The sequence below is a fragment of the Salmo trutta genome, chromosome 8 (genome assembly GCF_901001165.1).
Source record: "Salmo trutta chromosome 8, fSalTru1.1, whole genome shotgun sequence".
In the NCBI taxonomy this organism is placed as follows: Eukaryota; Metazoa; Chordata; class Actinopteri; order Salmoniformes; family Salmonidae; genus Salmo; species Salmo trutta.
Window position 1 is genome coordinate 39,456,153 of NC_042964.1, and position 20,558 is coordinate 39,476,710.

The 20,558-nt window shown below is 44.7% G+C and overlaps 2 protein-coding genes and 1 long non-coding RNA gene across 5 annotated transcripts; 2 read left to right on the forward strand and 1 right to left on the reverse strand.

Annotated features, from left to right (window-relative positions):
* Positions 1–9: 9 nt before the first annotated feature.
* On the reverse strand, positions 10–8,186 carry LOC115198881 (endoplasmin). 3 transcript variants are annotated; one of them, XM_029761273.1, is made up of 17 exons: positions 7,990–8,186; positions 6,529–6,631; positions 5,945–6,086; positions 5,429–5,545; positions 4,694–5,025; positions 3,980–4,187; positions 3,735–3,851; positions 3,361–3,498; positions 3,167–3,244; positions 2,602–2,667; positions 2,224–2,493; positions 1,549–1,794; positions 1,270–1,406; positions 1,035–1,113; positions 761–916; positions 421–492; positions 10–289 (listed from the first exon to the last, which is right to left on the reverse strand). In XM_029761273.1, exons 1-17 carry the CDS (start codon positions 8,036–8,038, stop codon positions 263–265), a joined length of 2,337 nt encoding a protein of 778 aa, XP_029617133.1. In that variant the 5' UTR covers positions 8,039–8,186; the 3' UTR covers positions 10–262. The 3 variants fall into 3 exon arrangements, with proteins under 3 accessions (XP_029617133.1, XP_029617132.1, XP_029617131.1); XM_029761272.1 differs by having other exon boundaries at positions 421–504; XM_029761271.1 differs by having other exon boundaries at positions 421–516; positions 7,990–8,185.
* Positions 6,048–14,575, forward strand: LOC115198884 (uncharacterized). Its single transcript, XR_003879310.1, has 4 exons — positions 6,048–6,126; positions 12,304–12,491; positions 12,665–12,879; positions 14,399–14,575. It is a non-coding gene; the product is annotated as an uncharacterized LOC115198884 (long non-coding RNA).
* Positions 14,576–15,274: 699 nt separating this feature from the next.
* LOC115198885 (uncharacterized) lies at positions 15,275–19,290 on the forward strand. Its single transcript, XM_029761278.1, has 11 exons — positions 15,275–15,450; positions 15,722–15,893; positions 16,100–16,293; positions 16,402–16,461; positions 16,589–16,719; positions 17,005–17,192; positions 17,334–17,484; positions 17,684–17,831; positions 18,016–18,176; positions 18,300–18,426; positions 18,548–19,290. The coding sequence occupies exons 1-6, from the start codon at positions 15,432–15,434 to the stop codon at positions 17,116–17,118; spliced, it is 690 nt and encodes a 229-aa protein (XP_029617138.1). The 5' UTR covers positions 15,275–15,431; the 3' UTR covers positions 17,119–17,192; positions 17,334–17,484; positions 17,684–17,831; positions 18,016–18,176; positions 18,300–18,426; positions 18,548–19,290.
* Positions 19,291–20,558: the final 1,268 nt, after the last annotated feature.

Consider the following 20,558-nt stretch of genomic DNA (forward strand, 5'->3'; position numbering starts at 1 on the left):
GAGAGATTACCTTTCCGGAAACATTTAATGGTTCTCGTGACAGGAAGTCAGCACTCCATAATCGGCTCGGTTAAATATTAACAAATTAACAGTCATGTAGGAATGTAGAAAACAAAACTATAATAAACAGAAGCTCCTAAAATCCAAACACCCACCCACCCACTCCTTTTCAGCAGAGAAGATGGACCTAGTTCCAGTCAAAGCTCTGCCCCCCAGTTCACTCCCTCACCCTTCCCTCCCACAGCCCCTCGCTCAGTCCGTCTCACAGCTCATCCCTTCCTGTGGCTCCCTGGAAAGAGCAAAGTGAAAAAACACATCTGTACATGAAGCAAAAAGGACCATCACTATCCATTACATGTCTTACTAACATTACTAACACTATTTTCCCCAGTTCTGTGCTAGACTCCCCTCCAATCTTACCGAATCTTCATCATCTGCTTTAAGCTCCTCCTCAGGCTCCTCCTCAGGCTCCTCCTCAGGCTCCTCCTCAGGCTCCTCCTCAGGCTCCTCCTCAGGCTGTGACAGGTAAGGAAGTTAAGATAAGCGAAGATATACCGTAAAAAGGAAGGCGAGGATATACCTTAGCATCTCTTTGTGCACATTCCCCTCATCCCAAAATCTGCTCTTTGTATACAGAATCCAGCCATGATGTACTGCATTATAACACACTTTGCATTGTCAGTGGTTATTATATTGGTAAAGTAGCAGTAAGTATCAGATCCTGTTTACACATGGGTAATATTAGTTATATTGAGCGTACCTCTTCATTGAGGTCCACGTTCATGCTGAGTCGGAGCATGCGTTCTATCCTATCTCCATAGGCCTTGGTGTCAGCCAGCTGGTAGCCTGACCGTAGTGTGGCCGTCTCAAACAGCACCACAGCCAGGTCTGCAGCCGTCTGGTCCTCTGCATTATCCTGAGGTCAGGCGGAGAATTTGATACGGTTAGGAACCTATGATTCATTTGCGTACATTTGAAATGGAAGGGCGTATGCCCGGTAAAGTAATTTGTGTTAAATTCGAAATGGTACTCACGTTTATTCTCTTCAACATTTCTTTAATCAAAGGGTGTTTGGGGTTTATCTCTAGTGTTTTCTTCTGGCTTGCATAATAACTGGACAACAGAAATAAAAAGTGTCAAAACATGGTAATAAGCAGAAACTATGTCAACACCCTCTAGGACTTGAGCCACTACGAGTTCTTGTGAGTGATGTCTTATCCCACAGAACATATACTGTACATTAGGTCAAAATGGTTTCACATGGCTTACTTTGTTGATATGTCTTTTCCTGTCTGGTAGGCCTGTGCCTTCATGATCCTCTCCATGTTACCGGACCAGCCGTACTGGCTGGCTACCAGAGCACAGGGAGAGTTGGTCAGCCTCTGGGATAGCACAGCTTTCTCGATCTGCAGACAGATCAAAGATTCAGCTTTTCAAAGCTTTTTCAACACCTGAGCAAACATTTTCAAACAGAGGAGATGCCATCTGACTAGTGTCCATCCAATAACAATGCACATTCCCATTGAGCCTATTGAGAAGACCCCTAACCTTGTCCTTCAGGGCGCTGTCCTTCATCCAGGTGGTGAGAGGTTCGTACTCCTTCTCCAGGCCCTCCCTCTTCTCCTTGGTCTTGTCGCTCTCGTCAAACTTGACGCCCTCCTTGGCCACGTTCTGGAAGCGCTTGCCATCAAACTCCGGTAGGGCCTGGATACAGTACTCATCCACAGGCTCTGTCAGGTAGATGACCTCGTAAGCCCTTTTCAACAGCTTCTCCACGAAGGGAGACGACTCGGCCTGACGGAAAAGATGGAGGGGAAATTAAGCTCAGGGCACGATACAGCAAACATTTGATGTAGGAAGGATGCTACTATAATATTTTACAGATCCTGACTCTTCATTACAAGGTTTATAACTTTTGGGGCGGCAGGTAGCCTAGTGGTTAGAGCGTTGGACTAGTAACAGAAATGTTGCTGGATCGAATCCCCGAGCTGACAAGGTAAAAATCTGTCGTTCTGCCCCTGAACAAGGCAGTTAAACCCCATTGTTCCCCGGTAGGCCATCATTGTAAATAAGAATGTTCTTAACTGACTTGCCTAGTAAAATAAAAAAGGTTAAATTAAAAATAAAAACTCTGCTATTAAGGTCTACATTTACAAACATACATATCCTACTCAAAGGTCACCATTTTTGATCACAAAACAGTGCTCTCATCCAGACCCTCACCTCTTTTCTGCTGGTCCCAGCCATGAAGTAGATCTTGTCCTGCTTCTCCTTCATCCTCTCTACGTACTGTTCCAGGCTGGCCAGCACCGTGTCGCTGTTGGAGGTCTGGAAACGCAGCAGCTTGGCCAGACGGGTCCGGTTGGAGTGGTCCTCGATCACACCCAGCTTGATGTTGGTGCCAAACTCCTTCCAGAACTTCTCGTTGTACTGCTCCTCTGCGATCTTCTTGATCATGTCCAGGGTCTTGCGCACCAGCTTCTTGCGAATGACCTGGCCGAAGAAGAGGCATGTTTAAGTGTGCTGTTAGCAGAGTGGTTGAGTGAAGAGTGTTGACCAAGGTGGGTTTCCTTGTTAGAGTGAATTGAAAGCAAACCTCACCTTGAGAAGTTTGTGTTGCTGGAGAGTTTCTCTTGAGACGTTCAGAGGAAGGTCATCAGAGTCGACCTGATGGAACAGACAAGAAATTTAAAGATGCAATATGCAAAAATCGCTTGCCATTTCCTGAGTGCTAAAATTCTAATATTGTGTAGAGAATTACTGTACCATGTAAACTTCTGAGAAATATATTTTCCATAACCAAAAATATTGTATTTTCAGCTGTTTGAAGCTGGTATTCAAAACCGAAAGTAGTAAATACAAAACTTAACGGGAAGCATAGAAATAGCACACAAACCATATCTACCGCTTCTTAGACTTGCTTTCAATGAGAATTAGAGCTCTATAACTCACTTTTCTATGTGAATTTGTACAAATTGCAGCTTTAACATTTAATCAATCCTCAGTGGGTGCACTTAAATAGCCTGGGTACCAGTCTGATTAGCTAACATTTTACTCCTTGTACCCCCAGTCATATGCCAATGTTTAGCATGACAGGAGTGGCAAGGAGTGGAATGATGGCTAAACATACTGGTATCCAGACTTAACCCTAAGGAATAATACTTACCATTCCTTTCACAAAGTTCAAGTACTTAGGCATCATGTCATGGAAGTCATCAGTGATGTAAACTCTACGCACAAAGAGCTGAGAGAGATGGAAGATAGTTTTCTGTCAGTAACAATTACGACACATCAATACTGCACTGAGAACCGCTTGTATGCCAATCCATAGTTGCTTTGTAACCAATCATTGCTGTGTACCTTAATGAAGTCGTTCTTCTTAGAACCGTACTCGTCGAAGAGTCCCCGGGGAGCTGCGGCAGGCACAAAGAGGATGGACTTGAAGGTGACTTCCCCCTCTGCTGTGAAGTGGATGTGGGAGATGGGCTCGTCTGTGTCCTGCAAGAACAGAATGGGAAGTTATTTACATAGACAACCTCCATCTGTCATTAAACCAGTTGCCTGGCAACTGAAGCTTTGCCTGACAAGACAACTTCAGTTCATTTCCAGTCAGATGAGTCATATCTGACCCAAGATCACCCTTTGAGAAACGTTGTCTGCTAAATCTAAGTGGACATATAGACTGTAACCACTAAATGGATTAGTGTCTGAATAAACTGTAGACAGACACCCACCCTGGAGAAGGTCTTGTAGAAGGCCTTGTACTCGTCCTCCTCCACCTCCTTGGCAGGCCTCTGCCAGATGGGCTTGATGTCATTCATCAGCTCCCAGTCCCACACCGTCTTCTCCACCTGAGGTGGGGGAAATGAAAGGAGAAAGGACAGTCTTTAAAACTGAAAGATGCATTTCCATTGAGATTCGCTTCGATGGGATCCGTTGCTGCTACAGACAGTAGTTAGTCTTTGAAACAACGTTTTACCTTCTTCATCTTTGGCTTGTCCTCCTCCTCCACCTCATCGTGGTCTTCATCCTTATCTGCTTCTGTCTCATCAATAGGCTCGTCTACAGTCTCAGTCTTGCTACTCCATACATAGATGGGGAAGTTGATGAACTGGGAGTATTTCCTCACAAGGTTCTTGATGGTCTCCAGCTCCAAGTAGTCTGTTGCCTCCTCCTTCATCACCAAACTAGGGGAGAAAAGAATCCACTGCAGTGAAGAGCCAGTCAGGGCTTAATGTTAGTCATTACAGTTGTGAACCTTTCAAACGTAACTAGATTCCTCAGGCTGCGCCGCCTGAGCGAGACTACGGGCTTCTTGGCCTTAAAAAAAGGCACAGTAATGAAACAAATTTTAATTAGTGAAATTCAATTTGGAGCACTTATTAGTTCAGCTTTGGTTTGACATTTGTGTCTCTGCTTAATTTAGACAGTCTTGACTACATTTTCCACAGCCAGTAATGCCAAAAAAGTCTGAACAAATGAGGCAATAACTACATCATAACATGTATTATTGTTACGAGGGTTTACATTGCCAAACAACTAACCACATTCTACTTCATCATAGACTAACAGAGCAGTCCATAATCCAGCCTAAAATTGCCATAGTAAGTACAAATCATCCACCTACAGTAATGATAATGCTAGATTGACTCTGAATGGTTGCTACTTGCTGACAGTTGCCTTGCTGACTCACGTGATGGTGGTGCCCCTGCCGAGGGTGTCCCCGCGGGGGTCCTCGATGACGGAGAACTCGTTGGAGTCAGACTCCCATATGTGCTGCGTGCCGTTGTTGTGCTTCGTGGTTACGATCACCTTGTCAGCCACCAAGAACGCAGAGTAGAAGCCCACGCCAAACTGACCAATCAGCTCAGAGGTTGACTGGCCCTCGGTCTGCATCTCTGTCATCTTGTTGAGGAACTCGCTGGTGCCGGACTTGGCGATGGTGCCGAGGTTCCTGACCAGGTCTTCTTTGGTCATGCCGATGCCGGTGTCGGTAATGTGAAGCATGTTCTTCTCCTTGTCAGCCTGGAGGTGAGGAGAAACAAAACAGTGAAATGTTATATTGGGTTTTGGATTACTTTGCATTGTACTTGACAGACTTAGTTTGAAACTTTAATAGTAATAAAACTATCTATGCACATTTAGAATAAAAGAAAAGCAAACCAAGTGTGTACAGTATTTATTAATAATTTCCATGTACTCAAAGGGAAAGTGCACAATGTCCTGCCGCAGGTGTTGAAAGTCTTCATGTCCCTTTTTGCAATGCAAAGACTGAGATGTAAATTTAGAGATGTTATCCTAACAACTCTCTCGGTCTCAGGTTTCACTCTAGATAGCTCAGTGAAGGGTTGCTAATTAGCCTACAGTCAGAGGACATGAAAGGGTGGGTCACAGAAAGCTAACGCTTTTTAAAGGTAACTTAACGTACCTTGATTTTCACTGTCAGCTCCTCGTTACCAGTGAGTGCCTCATCATTGGTCAGGGACAGCAGCCGGATCTTATCCAGGGCATCGGAAGCGTTGGAGATCAGTTCCCTCAGGAAGATCTGGACACAGAAAAAGAAACATCACCAAATGATAAAATTGTATTTATTTTTATTAAAACAACAATACAAAGACAATACGAATGGCCGCTCCCATCAGTGGGTGCTCTAGTCAGTTGGTGTGCTCGTCCCCACCTACCGAGACGCAGGCAGGGCGAAGCCCCGCCCCCAAATTACATTCCTAACTGTCTCGAGCTTTATTCAATTACCTAAAGTTACCTCACTGAACCTCTCAGGTTTATGTAATGATAGATAGCCAGAAGAACTCATTTCTAATTAAACAAATGACTAAATATTGCTTAATGAGTGTAAAAAAACATTTATTGTATTACCCTATTATTTCTGTAAGTGTAAACATTCAAAGCTCCATTGTCTACACAGATCACCAGAGCAGACACTAACCTCTTTGTTCTTGTACAGGGAGTTGATGATGAGCTTCATCATCCTGTTCACCTCGGCCTTGAAGACATGCTTTTCTGATTTCTCCCGGATTTCCTTTACCTGCGCTGCGTTCAGGCCATCAAGCTGGATAGCCTCCTCTTCCCTGGAAAACAGAAGAGTAATCAGAGATCAGCACAAACAAGGTAGATAGACTCAAGATTTCCCCAAAGGGAATATTTATAGAGGCCTCATCTGTGTGACTGGTAATAGGGAAAACCCTTAAAATGTTGTGTGTTGCTCTCTAACGAACTGAAGAATGATCAGGTGTACTTCTACAGGCTTAATGCGAACGGGTGTCAAGCCAAAAATAAAATAGTATATCAACAAATCTCAATAGGGGTTTTATCTTTGACTGAAAAGAGCAAGCCGAAAGGAGAGGAGGTAAGTGGTTTCCATGGTTCATGTAAGGTCAGTATAAAGGGTTATGTTTTGGAAAAGAGGGAGGAAGTAGAAGTCTATAATGGGGTGCTCTTGTCACCAGTTAGTCTCAAGACTTACTGCATGACAGAACACTCTTCTTTACTGAAATTTTTAAACACACTTACCTCTGGACTACCTCGTCATCTGTCCGGGAGCCGTCTCTACTTTTGCCCAAGTCCTCCTCCACTGTCCCATCAACGTCAACCTCATCCTCCGCTCTGACAGAACCTGTAGATAAAATTAAACATAGATCTGAGGGTTTAATCAAAAACTTGTACCCAGTAAAAATCCAACTCTTTTGTATTAACTTAAATTGACCCATGTCATGTGACAGAAACTACTGGGCCATAAATTCACTACGGAGGGTCTAAGTTCATCTGGTAGCTAGTCTTCCCCTCTATCTGTAAGCATAACAGTCACAATACTACATCTCATTGACTCCTTCCATAGAGGTCATGACACTTTTCCGTCTCAGAACGGACCGATACTGTACTAAAACTGATAAGCTCCCGGGAAAAGTTCACCTTCACTGCTGATAAAGATTTGATACCTTTGCTGTTTCCATCTCTATACCCACATAGCAAACTGATTGCACTGTCCAAAGCAAACAGACTATTGTATGGGTAGTTGGCAGTGATGTAAAGTACTTAAGTAAAAATACTACTTAAGTAGTTTTTGGGGTAACTTTATACTTTTACTTCACTGCTTTCCTAAAGAAATTGTACTTTTTCCTCCATACATTTTTCCTCTTCACCCAAAAGTACTAGTTACATTTTCAATGCTTAGCAGGAGAGGAAAATGGTCTAATTCACACACTTGAAAAACATCCCTGATCATCCCTACTGCCTCTGATCTGGCGGACTCACTAAACACATGCTTCGTTTGTAAATTATGGGTTGGATTGTTCACCTGGATATCAGTAAATTAAAAAAACAAGAAAATGGTGCTGTCTGCTTTGCTTAATATAAGGAATTTGAAACGATTGCCACTTTTGATACTTAAGTTTATTTAAAACCAAATACTTAAACTTTTCCTCAAGTAGGATTTTACTCTATTAAGGCATCTTTACTTTTACTCAAGTTGACAATTTTGTACTTTTTCCACCACTGGTAGTTAGTTGTTGATAACTGGTACAATTGCAGTATAACTGTGTGGGATTACGGTGTTTAGAATCCTGCTTCTGTTTGGTTGGTGTGGTTGTGGAAGCAGGTGTTCGGTATGACATTAGTGTCAAGATGGACAAAAATGTAAAGTAAAAATCCGAATAACGTGCTCATAAAGCAAAACAACCATAACGTCCAGATATGAATGAAAAAAGAGAAGCATTAGACATATCAATGTTACAGTGTGGCTCCTCAGGATTCAGATGAAGAGAAAGTACCAGAAGCTGCAAATCAGTCCCGTCTTCTACAATGTTACCCCATTTGACACACTCATCGTTCAACAAAACAATGCACTGCAATCAAAAGATGGCATTTTAGCACATTTACTGCTGCTTATACTGCAATCATAAGAAAACGTCATGAAATGTCAAGTAACAGCAAAGAAATTGAAATTATATTATGCAATTTATAACTCATACTTACTGAAAGCTAGAAGAGCACAAAAGAGGCCTATTGTCCACATTCGGTTCATTTTAATAGAAACAAATTTCACTCAAAGGAGTCCCGTATTTTACTATATTGTACTTTATTCCTACACCCCGGCATAGGTTTGAAACGGTGTGCGTCCGTGGTTGTTGACTCCTTTATCTGATCCCCTTTGGAGGCGGTGGATTGACGAAGTGGACCTATACCTGCTCCCCACGCACAACAATAACCAATGGCGGAAGCTTTCGCCGCTTCAATCTTCCAATCGTAGTATTACATGTCCGATTGTACATGTTCAAAGCGTGGCTAGTTTTCCATTGGCCGAAATACACGTTAAACAATGATTTTGTTATCATAAAAAGAGATATACTCATGTCTGATACATTGCAACACGTCATTGAAAATAGATACATTCGTCAGCACTGTTGAAACATTGTTTTGTACATTTACAGTGTAACAATGTATGATAGGCTGATCCGGAAGCCCATACGGTCACCTTGGCTGCCACTGTTGCTATGGCTTGTCATTCACAACTTCTCCGCGAAGTAACAGGCATGCGTTGACGTCGAGACTGTACTAAAACGATCTTTCCCCCCAGACTACCTACAAATATGCTTAAAGTTTGCCAAATGCATATATTTTGCAAGGAAAAAAGTCAACTCTACAGAGCCATTCAGATTTTATTTGTAACGTGAGCCATTTTAATCTGGATATGGCAACCATCTCTGGGACAAACTCATGGCCACTAGTACAGGTATCGAAAATGTATGGCATTTTGTTTGTCACTATTGTCCATTCGCACGTTGTGGCATACTGTGTGTGTCTCCAGGTGCTTGCGTGTGCATCTCTGCTTTGATTTATGAAATTAGTCTATTTGGAATAGCTACTGTAATCATCTATTTAAAATGCCAGCATTCACTTGCTTGTGCAATTGTCACAGGTTGTAGACCTCAACACAACATATTTGGTGTGGAATAGACCCTCCCCTTTCTTTTTCATGTGATCAGAGTTTTTTCCCATTCCTCACATTGAATCCATGCCGGTGACTCAGTTGCAGACACTACCAACCCACCTCTCAACTGCTAACAACATTTAGCTGCTGGTCTACATTCAATTCAACTCCTTCTCCCTCATCGTCAGTCTCACAATGATTGACAGTTTCAACTCCTCCACCTGTAACTCTTCCAACTTCAACTGCACCTCTGGAATCCCTGATTCCACGACTGGCACCATGATCAGTGGAGTGGTCCTGGCTCTCTGCTATCTTCTGGGCATAAGATAGCAGTGAAAGCTGTGATCAGCTGTTGGCATCTGTACAGATACAACTTGAGTATGAAACTGTTCTTGAGCCTGTCGTGTCAGATATTCTGAGCCTGCTAATATGTGTGCCGCTATTGGTCTTTGCAATACTCTTCAGCTGGGCAACAGTCTCTGCAAGCTCTTTGTCGTTGTTGCCTCCTCCTGTACATTCTCCAGCCTGCTGACCATCCTGTTGATGAGTGTCCAGCGCTACTACTAAGTTCTGCACCCCAGTGCTGGGCCAGGTGGCGTGGGGCAGTGGAGAGGTGGTTGTTTCCCATACTGTGGGGTGTTGGGGTTGTAATATCTTCACCGTTCCTGTCAGTCAACATGGGGGGGTTGGTGATGGCGGTACTTGGATGAGTATTACCTGTCTCCCTCCTGCTAACATCCTACATCCACCTCCATAAGACAGTGAAACATTCAGCTTTCTTTTGAAAGTCCAGGATGACTAGACTTGTGACCAGCATCATCGTGACTTTTGTCATTGGTTCAATGCCATTCCAAGTTGTTATCATCCTAAACATGTCAGGATATTTGGCCAAGTCAGAAAACCTGAAAAACTTCTCTACCAAGTTGTCTTTTGTTGTATTACTGACCTATGCCAACAGTTGCCTGAATCCATTTCTCTATGCCTTCGCTTCCGGTAACTTCTGCCAGAAGAATGGCCAGTCAGAAGACACCGCGATGCAGCTTCAAATGGGTCCTGTCAACAGTCCACCAAACATGTAACACATCTGACACACTCAATTGTTAAATTCTGTTACAGGTTAGGCCTACATCAAGCTAGATGTTTTCACATATTGGGTTTTATTAGGTGTGAGTTCATCTTAATGTAGATGTTTATCTTATTTGTTATTAAATGTTCCCCTCTAATTCTGTAGATATCCAGTCACTGAGCAGTTTTATGTGGGGAAATATGCACTGTTCCCTGCATGTCATGAATTTGCAATTCATATTTACACCAATAATACCATGTACTTGCAAAACACTGTAGCTAGATATCTAGTTGCTGATTATTCCTGATATGCTTGTTTTTCATTATTTTGTTAAGACAGGCAGAGCAGGTCACAGCTATAACGGCCTGAGATGGACCCACAAGAGGGAGGCTGGTCCACCACCCCTCCTATCACTGCTCCTCTCCAGCCCGTGCTGTGTTCCGTACTACCTGAGAACACAGGTGTTCCCCCACCTGGATGCCCTCTGCCAGGCCAGAGGCACCTGCTTCAGACCATTGGACACCCAGTGAATTGACCGGGGGAGCCAACGTCCCTCTGACCTCCCTGACAATAATACCTCCCTCTCCTCCTAGCAGTTGATCAGCCTAGACCTTATAACCCGCTCCTCCTCCTTCCTCTGCCTCCTGGGCCACCGATATGGCCCCTTCAGGTCAGAGCAGGACCCCTCACCTCTCCGTGCTGCCGGTCCAGAACGAGAAGCCCTCTCTGGGGTGGAGAGCTGCATGTTGCAGTGGAGGGAGGCTACCCCTGGGTCCTCACAGGGAGGAACCCTGTGAGAAAGATTTCTGTCTCCCAGGTGTCTTTTATACAGGTAATGAGCTGAGATTAGGAGCGCACTCTTAAAGGGAGTGCTCCTAATCTCAGTTTATTACCTGTATAAAAGACACCTGTCCACAGAAGCAATCAGTCAATCAGATTCCAAACTCTCCACCATGGACAAGACCAAAGAGCTCTCCAAGGATGTCAGGGACAAGATTGTAGACCTACACAAGGCTGGAATGGGCTACAAGACCATCGCCAAGCAGCTTGGTGAGAAGGTGACAACAGTTGGTGCGATTATTCACAAATGGAAGAAACACAAAAGAACTGTCAATCTCCCTCGGCCTGGGGCTCCATGCAAGATCTCACCTCATGGAGTTGCAATGATCATGAGAACGGTGAGGAATCAGCCCAGAACTACATGGGAGGATCTTGTCAATGATCTCAAGGCAGCTGGGACCATAGTCACCAAGAAAACAATTGGTAACACACTATGCCGTGAAGGACTGAAATCCTGCAGCGCCTGCACGGTCCCCCTGCTCAAGAAAGCACATATACATGCCCATCTGAAGTTTGCCAATGAACATCTGAATGATTCAGAGGACAACTGGGTGAAAGTGTTGTGGTCAGATGAGACCAAAATGGAGCTCTTTGGCATCAACTCAACTCGCTGTGTTTGGAGGAGGAGGAATGCTGCCTATGACCCCAAGAACACCATCCCCACCGTCAAACATGGAGGTGGAAACATTATGCTTTGGGGGTGTTTTTCTGCTAAGGGGACAGGACAACTTCACCGCATCAAAGGGACGATGGACGGGGCCATGTACAGTCAAATCTTGGGTGAGAACCTCCTTCCCTCAGCCAGGGCATTGAAAATGGGTCGTGGATGGGTATTCCAGCATGACAATGACCCAAAACACACGGCCAAGGCAACAAAGGAGTGGCTCGAGAAGAAGCACATTAAGGTCCTGGAGTGGCCTAGCCGGTCTCCAGACCTTAATCCCATAGAAAATCTGTGGAGGGAGCTGAAGGTTCGAGTTGCCAAACGTCAGCCTCAACCTTACTTGGAGAAGATCTGCAAAGAGGAGTGGGACAAAATCCCTCCTGAGATGTGTGCAAACCTGGTGGCCAACTACAAGAAACGTCTGACCTCTGTGATTGCCAACAAGGGTTTTGCCACCAAGTACTAAGTCATGTTTTGCAGAGGGGTCAAATACTTATTTCCCTCATTAAAATGCAAATCAATGTATAACATTTTTGACATGTGTTTTTCTGGATTTTTGTTGTTGTTATTCTGTCTCTCACTGTTCAAAATCAAAATCAGCAGGGGATCAAATACTTTTTTCCCTCACTGTAGTTCTGTTTACATCTACTTTGTTGAATTCAATTTCATTCAACCAGCTTTGAAAAGACAGCGAAGATGACTAACGTAGCTCAGTCCGGGTTCATATTTATTGTGTTTTTCAGTGGTCTGCCTTATCTTCCAAGCCTTAAAGCAGTGCTTGCTCTTTAGGCCTCCTGGACTCCCTTGATAGATGTTATCATGAAGGTGCTGTCCAGGCTCTGCGTCGCTGGTTTGCCCCCTCCACCCAGACCGCTGCTGTCATGGAAGAACTCAACACATTTACTGCCTCTCTCACTCATTCTGACACGTCTCAGAGTCTAGCAACCTCAAGGAATTCAATCAACCAAGTTAACAGGGTAAGAACTTTGGTGACCACACTAAGCTGGAATCAGTGATGAATTACTGTGAGATTTTCCATACTTAAAAGTAGATGCAGATAGATGGAATTATGCATTCATAGCGTTCAGATATTTTTTTTAGCAATGAAAAACATATTTTGACTGTCCTTCCTATTTCCTTTTGCCTTCAGTGACCACGACCAACGTGATTCCGAGGGGTCTATTTTACTACTCTGTGAGAGGGGTTGTGGGAAGTCCTCACTAGCCGCCTGGTGGCTTCAGGAGGTCCGGAAGAAGAATCCTAGAATCCTGGCCATCCCTCACTTCTGTGGAATCAGCAGCTCCAGTGTGGATATCAGATCTGTACTGAGAGACATCACCACTGAGCTACGCCTGGACCATTATGGTAAACCCTCCGGAGTGTTATTGCCTATGTCTGTGAGGGTTAGAAATGACTACAATGACATCAACATAGGACACTTCAGTAATCTAACCCATCAATTCCAAATGTAACCTGTTATTGCACTGTATACTTACATTCCCAATTTGACATTCATTCCGAAATTTGTTTACACTCAATTACTTTTCCTGTGAATATAACCTTTAGTGCGAGATAAGATGTATTTCTTTACTGACTTTAAAAAATATATATGTATTTACTTTGTGAGAAACCCAACACTGACCTTGTTCTTAAGAAAGAAACAAGGTCAACATTGTCATACCACTCGTCTGGTCTAGACTGGTGAGACAGACCGATGGTTCCCTCTCATCTCACTCTTCTAAGTAACTAGTGTGGTATTTCATTTTTTTTTATATATACATTTGATTTATTCAGGGTAACCTAATTGAAACCAGGGTCTCATTCTCAATGGTGCCCTGAGAACAAACAATAAACAAATCAACATGATAATACAATAAAACAGCAAAAGAGGCTAATAGTGCTTTTAGTATTTATTTTTAGTGTAGCCCAAGAGGAAACCTTTTAAATGAAAAGTCCACAAAAAAACAATATTTTGGTATTTGTTTCATTAGTGCACGCATCATACTGTGACACTTTCTATATTTTGAAAGTTCTATATCTTGAAAACTTGATTGCTGACATGCAAAACATTTTGGGACTGTATCAACAGTGGGCTAATGAAACAAAAATCCAAATATTGTTTTTGAGTGGTATTTCCCTTTAAGTCGTTGTTAAGGCTTCACATTTACTGTTATTGTGTCTCTGTACTAGGCCACCAGGCTGAGTGGAGTGAGGGGTTGTTATTGTGTCTCTGTACTAGGGCCCCAGGCTGAGTGGAGTGAGGGGTTGTTATTTTGTCTCTGTACTAGGGCCCCAGGCTGAGTGGAGTGAGGGATTGTTCTTGTGTCTCTGTACTAGGCCCCCAGGCTGAGTGGAGTGAGGGGTTGTTATTGTGTCTCTGTACTAGGGCCCCAGGCTGAGTGGAGTGAGGGGTTGTTATTGTGTGTCTGTACTAGGGCCCCAGGCTGAGTGGAGTGAGGGGTTGTTATTGTGTCTCTGTACTAGGGCCCCAGGCTGAGTGGAGTGAGGGGTTGTTATTGTGTCTCTGTACTAGGCCCCCAGGCTGAGTGGAGTGAGGGGTTGTTATTGTGTCTCTGTACTAGGGCCCCAGGCTGAGTGGAGTGAGGGGTTGCAGCACCATGTAAAGCCCAGGTCATGTTTTGGTTCAGGCCTTCTCTGCTGCGGCTGCTCTGGGACCCTGTGTTCTGGTTCTGGACAGACTGACCGGGACCCTCGGGCTCTCAATGAGGGTGGTAATTCCTTACTTTGCCCAGACCACTACCAGTGGGGGTTCTTGTACAGTGTATTTTACATTGATAGCATTCAAATAAATCAAGATGAAAAACAAAGCATATTATTTGATATAGTGAACATGAATTCCTAACGTTTATTCATTCATTGTCAGGTGAAGGACCTACGCTGGCTCCCTGACCCTCCAACACCTTACCCTGCCCTGCCAGGAGCCGCACAGGACCCTGCTACAATTCATATTGGGAACCACTACCAGGCTGGGAATGGACCGCCTGCCGCTGTTCCTGGCGGATGTGCGGCATCCTGAAGGGAAAGGAGGAGGAGCAGTTGATAGAGGAGTATGTGGAAGTGGATTCTATGGCGGAGCTGTGGGCCAGATTGATTCAGCGCTGGATCAATGACTATGGCGGGGTCAGTGAGGGTACGGCCAGTCCAGCCACTGCTGGATCAATGACTATGGCGGGGTCAGTGAGGGTACGGCCAGTCCAGCCAGCGCTGGATCAATGACTATGGCGGGGTCAGTGAGGGTACGGCCATTTCAGCCAGCGCTGGATCAATGACTATGGCGGAGTCAGTGAGGGTACGGCCAGTCCAGCCAGCACTGGATCAATGACTATGGCGGGGTCAGTGAGGGTACGGCCATTCCAGCCAGTGCTGGATCAATGACTATGGCGGGGTCAGTGAGGGTACGGCCAGTCCAGCCAGTGCTGGATCAATGACTATGGCGGGGTCAGTGAGGGTACGGCCAGTCCAGCCAAAGGAACAGGAGGACCTACCTCTCAGGTGTCCAACATAGGTGGGATCATCTTTACCCTCTCTAGTTATTCAGTTGTGATAATAAAAAAGTGCCATACAGCAAGAATAACCACTGTAATGTTTTCTCAATAAAGGTGAAGAATTAACGTTGTTAGTTATGGCACTCTATGATGAATTGTTGTATCTAACCTTTACTGCCTCCTTCTCTCCAGATCTCAGAGGCCGGGTATGGGATGCTCTCTGCCTCGTTCACCTCTCCCATGCTGGGCTGACTGGGAAGCAGGTCCTGGTCCTGCTGGAGGTTCTTGGTTACCCTGGGTACTTACGGGTTCTACCTCGAGTGGGCCCGGTTCCGCATTGCTGCTGAGCCCTGGGTACAGGAGAGACCCAATGGAACACTGATCCTCACCCACCAATCACTGGGCCAAGCCATGGACCTCCTCCTGCTGAGTGAGTGAGTGGCAGACGGGAGTGGAAGTTACAAGCCTAGAAATAGAAAGCATAGAATGGACATTCTACAATGGCCTTCATTTGTTGGTCTTTCCAACATGGTAGTGCTTTTTACTTGGTTGATCATCTTTGTCTAACAATGAAAGTGGAGTATCTGCATGTAAGTGGAACTGTTTGATTCTGCACTAAGGAGTCCAACTGACCAATCATTTCATTTCCACTTCTCCTTAGTCTTCTATTTTTTGATCTGTGGGGGTCCGTCCCGGTAAAGGTTCAGGGGGGTTGAGGAGGACCAGACAGGACTACCGTCTCAGCCTGGCCCAGTTCTTCGAAAGGCAGGGCAGGGATCTCTGTAGCTGGCCTAAGGTCCTGGAGGAGCTCCCCTGGCACCTGGAGCAGAGTGAGGCCAGGAGGGAGCTACACACCTTCTTCATAGAGCCACAGTAAGCGCATGGACATACACTTCACACATAAGGACGCTAGGGGCACACAGTTACTGTTGGGGAAAATAGTTTAGCCGCAGATTAACTGTCATCATATATTTAACCTAACACTTAAACTGGGTGAGCCTTTTTTTATCGGATTACAGATTCGCATGTTTATCCATCATTTGTTTACATAACGGTATCCACTTACTATCTGATCCGAGAACTGTAGAGCACCTGTCTACAACTTGGAGACAGTCTCCTCAGCTGAGAATGGATGTTGTCAGGTACTGGACTCTCCTGATCCTCAGAGGTTATGACCCCTACACCTCGTACCAGAGCCTGCTGGGAAAGGGAAGCCACCCTCGTACTCTTATCCAATCAGGGCGATGGGCATTCCTTCCTGCTACACATACAGGTAAAATCATCATGGTTACACATTTCAACACGCATTCAGCGTTGAACGTCACAAAACTGTAGAGATACCATCCGTAAATAATGTAGCTGTTATCTCCATTCAATCCAGAGCAGAGAGAGGTACACAGCAACAGGGCCTTCATGACTGAGGCCCAAAGTGTCGGCAACGGTAATTATTCTTCACTGATAACAAATTGATTATTGACGATGTCTTAGTGATGTGTTACCAGTCATCATCAGTGATCCTATGTGACCAGTGATTATGACTGTTTCTGTTGTTTGTTCCCCACCTGTAGAAGAGGGTTGTCAGTGGGATCCAGGTGTGAAAGGGAGAGTGGAGTTGTTGGTCTCTGAGTTGCTGCTCTGTCTGAACAGGAATGGGGAAGCAGAGCAGATCCCACTGCAGGCTCAGAACAGCCTCACACAGGTTAGTTAGACCCACCACCCACCATGATGCAAAGTAAAACTTAACTGCTGACATGCAAAATATTTCGGGACTATATCAACAGTGGACTAATTTAAAAAATACCATAATTGGAGTGGATTTTCCCTTTAAATCCTAGCCACTATGCTAAGACTTTACTTTAACACTGTAATTGCTCTAGTAATGCCATTTCATGTTCTTAGTGTATAGACTTTCACTCAATTATAAAAGGCTTTCATACAGCCTGCTGAAATGATCGCTCTGCTTCCCAATTTCCTGTCATTTCAGGCTAGTGAGCAGGACAGAAACGGGGAGAGTGTGATGTTACTGCTGACAGTGCGGCAGACTTTGGCTGAGCTCTATGGAGACGGACCAGCACAGAGAGGCAGAGACATACTGTAGATCAGCTCTGGAGACCGCCCAGACTCTCACCATTACCTGCCTTGAGAGACATGAGAGAATCACTGTTGGAAAGGGTATCTGTCAAGAGAGTTGGGGCAATATGGGTCTCAGGTGTTTAAATAAGCAACCTGATTATGTATTTTTTTCATTCACAATGTAAGTAAATGCTTTTAGTGTGCTGAAAGGATATGTATTTCATGTTTCGCCCCTATCAGGTCAGTTGCTTTGTGTACTCTGCCAGCTGCTGTTTGCAGATGTCCGAACCATCGAGGCCTCTCAGATACTCAGTGACATCATCAATATGGGACACCACAAACTCCACCTGTGTGCTGACGCCACTGTATGACTGCTCTGTGGGATACACAGGTGTGTATTAAATAGCATAAATAGGTATAGTCTCATGTGTGACGTTTCTATACTTCATAGGTTCAGCTACAGGTGTTTCTATGTCTTTTGCTGTTTGTTAGACCTAAACCCACGTGAATGACTTTTGATACTGTATGTCTCAATTTAGGCAAGCTAATATTAATGTGATGATTTAAAAAAAAAAATGTGTATGTGACAGACTCAGCCTGCAAGACCCATGTGGTGCTGAGAAGCACCTCCAGGTTGCCTTGGAAGACCAGGAGGCGCTGGTATGGTAGAGAGCACCCTCTAGTGGTGGAGGAGTGCCTGGCAGACATCTTGGCCGACACCTGCGCTGACACAGCAGGGTGAGACTACATCTCTTCTAGTGTTCTTCTGGTTCCTCTTCTCCTCTTCTTCGTCATTAATTGTGTCCTCTGTCGTCTCCTCAGTAGTTTCTTCTCTGTCATTGTTCTCCCTCTTCTCTCTCTTCCTCCTCCCATCCCCTCCTCAGTAGTTAACTCAGTCAGTGACAGTATATGCATGTTACAGTGTGGTGAAGAGTGACATGCTCAGGTTCAGGCAGAGGCTAGCAGTGGAGCTGTATCGACACACGGTGCACGTCAAACACCAGGACATGAAGCGTTGTTCCCCCACATCGCCACGTCTTCAGGCGAAGGCATGCAGCCTCGCACGCACCTTGGTCAAACTTGGTAATTATTTCATTTTTTCAAACAGAAGCACCACAACTCTCAATCATTCTTACACTTTTTTTCTAGACTGTTAGCAACTACACAGAGTTTAATATTATGTTTAGCTTGTGTGTGTCATGGCAGCCAGGCAGATATTTCATGGCTCCGGTAAGACAGAGAGTAGAGAGGCTGTTGAACTGCTGCAGAGAGCTCTGGACCTGTACATCTGCTTCCTGGGGTCTGATCACACACTGACCAGGGACTTACAACAGTAAGCCTTCTTTAGCTCCTACACAATTTAAAATGCTAACATTTTCTTCTTGCATTTTCATAGGATCTAAGAGAAAGTTACAGGTCATTGGACCTAACGGAGTTGACCTTTGTCCTTTTAGGATTTTAAACACAGAATCCAGGAGACCTCTGACCACTTGGGTCTTCAGGTCCAGACCCCTCTCCCACCTCTCCACTAGGAGACTAAGCAGTGGGACCAGACCCAACACAGCCGCACCCCTCCACTCCCACCTGTCCTGGTACAGGGGCACCACACACACCCCTCCGTAAACAGATCCCTGTCAGCCCCGTCCAACATGTCCCGCAATACACAGCCAGAACTGAAACCATAACTAGTGGAGTACCAGAACTACAACAACAGACAGAACCGACTGTCTTCTTCTCCCAGGCCCTGGTCTGCCTTCCAGACCCCACAGAGTTTGGGCCACAGAGTGACATCAAAAACCTGATCTCAGAACTCAAACCCAGTCCTGCTTCAGAACCGGGCTTTCGTTCTATAGACAGGATCCAAGTGCTGCATAGGGCAGGCTGGTGCCTGTACGTGCTGTACATGCTGGAGTAATGGACAGTAACCGCTTTGAACAGAGAGATCGGATCCCCTTTGCACACACAGAGATGCACACCGCTGGTCAGACAGACAGGCCAGGGACAGGGAGGAGAACAGAGCTGGAGAGACAGTGTCTTATTCCGCCAGGAGGCATTAGAGAGAAGAGAATGATCGAGAGAAGACTGCTCTCATGGTGACCACTGAACTGTTTGAGTGTTTATTCTTTTACCACTTTTGATACCAATCAGCTGTTTTTCTTTTTTCCATATAAATTTAAATATAATTGTTGCATGTTTACATGGTGTGAAATGGCCCCTATTTTGTACAGAAACTAAATTATTTGACTTCATGTTGTCAAATGAATCGAACCTTTTTAGTTTTCTGTAGGGTTGCATCTAAATATTGTTTAAATGTTTTGTAAGATGGTTAAGCTCTTCATCCTGGTGTGCAACATCATTGATCTTTTATCTCAGAAGGAAATACTTATAGTATTTCTAGTCAAATGGGTGATGTAATCAACCATTGTAAGCACAAGTAAACGATGTGAGTGAAAGCATTAATTGAGCAACATGTTACGGATGCTGTGAAGTAGGACTAAGCCAGTTTGGACCTTACCATGTAATGTAGAGTTGGGGTCATAAGTTCAAAGGTCTGTATGTTTATGTATGTATGTATGTATGTGTGTGTGTGTGTGTGTGTGTGTGTGTGTGTGTGTGTGTGTGTGTGTGTGTGTGTGTGTGTGTGTGTGTGTGTGTGTGTGTGTCACTCCCAGTTAGGGGGAGTGATGAGCTCTACAGCAGAGTCTCACAACTCAATCGCTGGATGAAAACTGTTTTCTGTCCCTCCCAAAAGATAGAATTTGTAGATAACTGGCCCTCTTTCTGGGATTCACCCACAAACAGGACCAAGCCTGGCCTGCTGAGGAGTGACGGACTCCATCCTAGCTGGAGGGGTGCTCTCATCTTATCTACGAACATAGACAGGGCTCTAACTCCTCTAGCTCCACAATGAAATAGGGTGCAGGCCAGGCAACAGGCTGTTAGCCAGCCTGCCAGCTTAGTGGAGTCTGCCACTAGCCCAGTTAGCGTAGTCAGCTCAGCCTTCCCCATTGAGACCGTGTCTGTGCCTCGATCTAGGTTGGGCAAAATTAAAAATGGCGGTGTTCGCTTCAGTAATCTTACTAGTATAAAGACCTCCATTCCTGCCATTATTGAAAGAGATTGTGATACTTCATATCTCAAAATTGGGTTACTTAATGTTAGATCCCTCACTTCCAAGGCAGTTATAGTCAATGAACTAATCACTGATCATAATCTTGATGTGATTGGCCTGACTGAAACATGGCTTAAGCCTGATGAATTTACTGTGTTAAATGAGGCCTCACCCCCTGGTTACACTAGTGACCATACCCCCCGTGCATCCGGCAAAGGCGGAGGTGTTGCTAACATTTACGATAGCAAATTTCAATTTACAAAAAAAAAAACTATGACCTTTTCGTCTTTTGAGCTTCTAGTCATGAAATCTATGCAGCCTACTCAATCACTTTTTATAGCTACTGTTTACAG

Coding starts and splice junctions, on each gene's coding strand:
- LOC115198881 (XM_029761271.1), bottom strand. CDS start 8,038: ATGAACCGAATGTGGACAATAGGCCTCTTTTGTGCTCTTCTAGCTTTC. Junction 2,668..3,166: donor TGAACTTTGTGAAAGGAATG/GTAAGTATTATT, acceptor CTGTTCCATCAG/GTCGACTCTGATGACCTTCC. Junction 1,407..1,548: donor ACAGCGCCCTGAAGGACAAG/GTTAGGGGTCTT, acceptor ATCTGTCTGCAG/ATCGAGAAAGCTGTGCTATC.
- LOC115198885 (XM_029761278.1), top strand. Junction 16,294..16,401: donor CCTTCCTGCTACACATACAG/GTAAAATCATCA, acceptor CATTCAATCCAG/AGCAGAGAGAGGTACACAGC. Junction 16,462..16,588: donor GGCCCAAAGTGTCGGCAACG/GTAATTATTCTT, acceptor CCCCACCTGTAG/AAGAGGGTTGTCAGTGGGAT.